The following is a 3,135-nucleotide window of genomic DNA, read 5'->3' on the forward strand; positions in this document are numbered from 1 at the left end:
TATATAATAAAATAACTAATATTTTTTTTTTCTCTTTGATGTTGTTGTTGTTTTGATTTGTTGGTGAAAGAAGAGTTGCGTGAACGTTTATTATATAGGCCAATTTTTGTGACTAATTTACGACTACAACTAAATAATTAGGTGTACCTACTTACCAATGCGAAACATGTTTTTCATCTACTTTATACGACTACGGTGCGACGTTTCTACGACTACAGGACGACTAGACGACTTAGTCGGCCTGTAGTCGCCATATTAGCGACTAAACAAAATAGACGGTAGAATAGTCGTTAATTAGCGAGTAAGCAACGACAACAATATCCCTTCAATAATATAATCGTCAAATAGTTGTCACTTGCCGACACTTTGCCGACTGCATACGATAGTCGTAAAACAACGACTATGTGACTACAATTTTTCGTGTTGTCGCAGGCGAGTCGTAAATCCGTCGCCAACTAGTCCTATAATGTTACGACTACGTTTGTTGTCGCTGATTGTAGTCGTCGTTTACCTGTTTTCTTGTAATGATAGATATATATAATAATACACACAAATGTAAATCTTCCTAACAACAATGAATAATAATGATACATATATACGTCGATATATGTCCTAATCTCCTAACATTATCTATATATTATTAAATTTATAATAAGTAAGAAACAAAAAAATGTACTCTCTCTCTCTCTATATATATATAAGTTTAACATATGAAATTAAAAAGTTCAAAAGATATAGATCGGGGAACGATTACGTGAAAAAGAAGTAACACAGAGAGTTTTAGCCAACAATGGAGCAACGAGAAGAAAACACCGAACGGATTCACAGAGAAAGACGAAAAAGACAATCTTCTTCGATACCAAAAACAACAACATTGCTCTGTCCTCTTGATCTAATCTTGGAGATACTCTTAAGGCTACCTGTTAAATCTGTTTTGAGGTTTCGTTGTGTTTCGAAGCTCTGGTTATCAACCACCACCGATCCATATTTTACCAACTCATACGAAGCTCGATCCTCAACACGGCCAAGTCTTCTAATGTTCTTCAAAAACAAGGACAAGTTGTTTGTTTTCACGTTTCCTCACCACAATCAGAATTCCAAGGAGACTCATTCTTATTCTCAGCATGTGGATAGTTACCATATCAAATACCCTAAATATTGTTGCTTCCCCTTCACGGAATCTGTCCACGGGTTAATCAGCTTTCGAATATCTACAAAACCCATAATTTGGAACCCTACCATGAGACAGTTTTTAATCTTGCCTAAACCGGAAAAAAGCTGGAAGGGATTATCAGTCTTTTTAGGATACGATCCAGTCGAAGGTAAACACAAACTAATGTGCATGAATCGTGATAACACAAGCGATGAGTGTAGGGTTTTAACACTGGGATCAGCTCAAGAAAAATGGAGAAGGATCAAAAGTAACCTTAAGCATCGTTCTATCCTTCGTTACTATGGGCAATGCATTAACGGTGTTATATATTACCAAGCCTATATTGATCAGATGGGGTTTATTAGCAATCCAACTATAATGAGTTTTGAGGTCAGATCTGAAAAGTTCGATACGATAACATTACCTTCGGGTAGTTTTGCGAACATGCTGATACCTTATCAGGGTAGGTTAGCATGTGTTAATAATACCATGGACGATGTCAATGGTGGTATTACATTGTGGACTTTGGAGGATGCAGAGAAACACATATGGTCATGTAAACTCTTTCTTGCTCCTTTGGCTCATTATGATCGGAGTTTGAAAACTGATTTCAAACTAGATGGTATCACTCATGCTGGAGAGTTTATTTACGTACTATCCACGTTTCTCAAATCGTTTTATGTTTTGTATTTTGATCCGAAGAAAAACAGCTTCAGAAAAGTCGAATTTAGAGGAACAGCGTACGAAGTATTTAGGCTCAGTCATGGACTTGGAAACAAAAAAGTGAATAGGCTCTATACTTTCTCGCATCACGTTACGTCTTTCTAACAATTGTTTTCTTAGTTTTTTATTTTATTTTAAATTTGGTATTCTTTTTTTGAAGAACCAAATTTGTTTGTTTTTTAAACCATAAATTTGGTATTTTTTTGGTCTTTCATGTATATGATTTGAAATTTTCACTTTTAATATGCGGATTATTAAAATTTCATTCCTTAAGTATTTAAATTCTAGCATGTTTAATTTCAATTTGCCGAGTTTTTTTTTTTGCTATCTAAATGTATACAATTACAAAACATGAGTTGTACAAGAGAACATTACACATATACACTATATATATGAAGGTCACGAGATCCATCCCATATATGTGATGATTTCAAAAAAAAATTTAGTAGTGAGGTTAGTGTAAAACACATTTTTAGTGGTAACATAGATAGAAGATTTGCGCTGGATGAAAAACTATGTTAATATTTGGCTGGTTTTTTTATTTTATTTTATTGTATACGCATGTGATACATATACAATAAGGTTAGGGTTGGTGAGCTTTGATGTTTGACTAGTAGGGCACCGGCATCGGCATGTGAACTTTTCAAGGCGCAGCTAGTGATTGTGCACATATTGGGATATGTTTGGCGCATTTAGCTAGTAATGGTATTGTGACCGTGTACGAAAACATTATATATGGCGTGTGAATCTGACTTGAACCGTATTTAAATCTTGTGTAACAGGCGTTGAAGATCCTTGTGAATGGACGGGTTTGTATGTATATGATATTATAGAAAATATACATATGTACACTTTGCTTGGTAAACTATAAAATAACAGATAATTGGAAATTTAGTATATATAATATTGTAACTTATGGTAGTTTCTTTTCCAAAACTTATCTTTATTTAAAGAAAATAAAGTCCAAGCCAATCTAAGCATATTTGATTGTTTTCATCATAGGAAACAAACATTTTATTTGAGACAGATATATGTTATTTAAAATAAAGATAATCCAACTATACTAAATGGGTCATATGCGGTATATATGCATTACACACAAATTAATATCTTGAAAATCAGGTATAATATCTTTGTCATTAACACTATATAATAGAAAAATATTAAGAGATAATGCTAATATATTTATAAATCATTTGATGTAAGAGATACTCATCGATCTATTACATTTAAAGCAAATATGCTGGTTAAAAGAAAAT

At 33.2% G+C, this 3,135-nt stretch overlaps 1 protein-coding gene across 1 annotated transcript; it reads left to right on the forward strand.

Moving 5' to 3' along the window:
- Window positions 1-790: 790 nt before the first annotated feature.
- On the forward strand, window positions 791-1,981 carry AT1G50870 (F-box and associated interaction domains-containing protein; the record flags this gene model as incomplete). Its single annotated transcript, NM_103967.1, has 1 exon — window positions 791-1,981. The coding sequence occupies one exon, from the start codon at window positions 791-793 to the stop codon at window positions 1,979-1,981; it is 1,191 nt and encodes a 396-aa protein (NP_175500.1).
- Window positions 1,982-3,135: the final 1,154 nt, after the last annotated feature.

The sequence above is a fragment of the Arabidopsis thaliana genome (genome assembly GCF_000001735.4).
Source record: "Arabidopsis thaliana chromosome 1 sequence".
NCBI lineage: Eukaryota > Viridiplantae > Streptophyta > Magnoliopsida > Brassicales > Brassicaceae > Arabidopsis > Arabidopsis thaliana.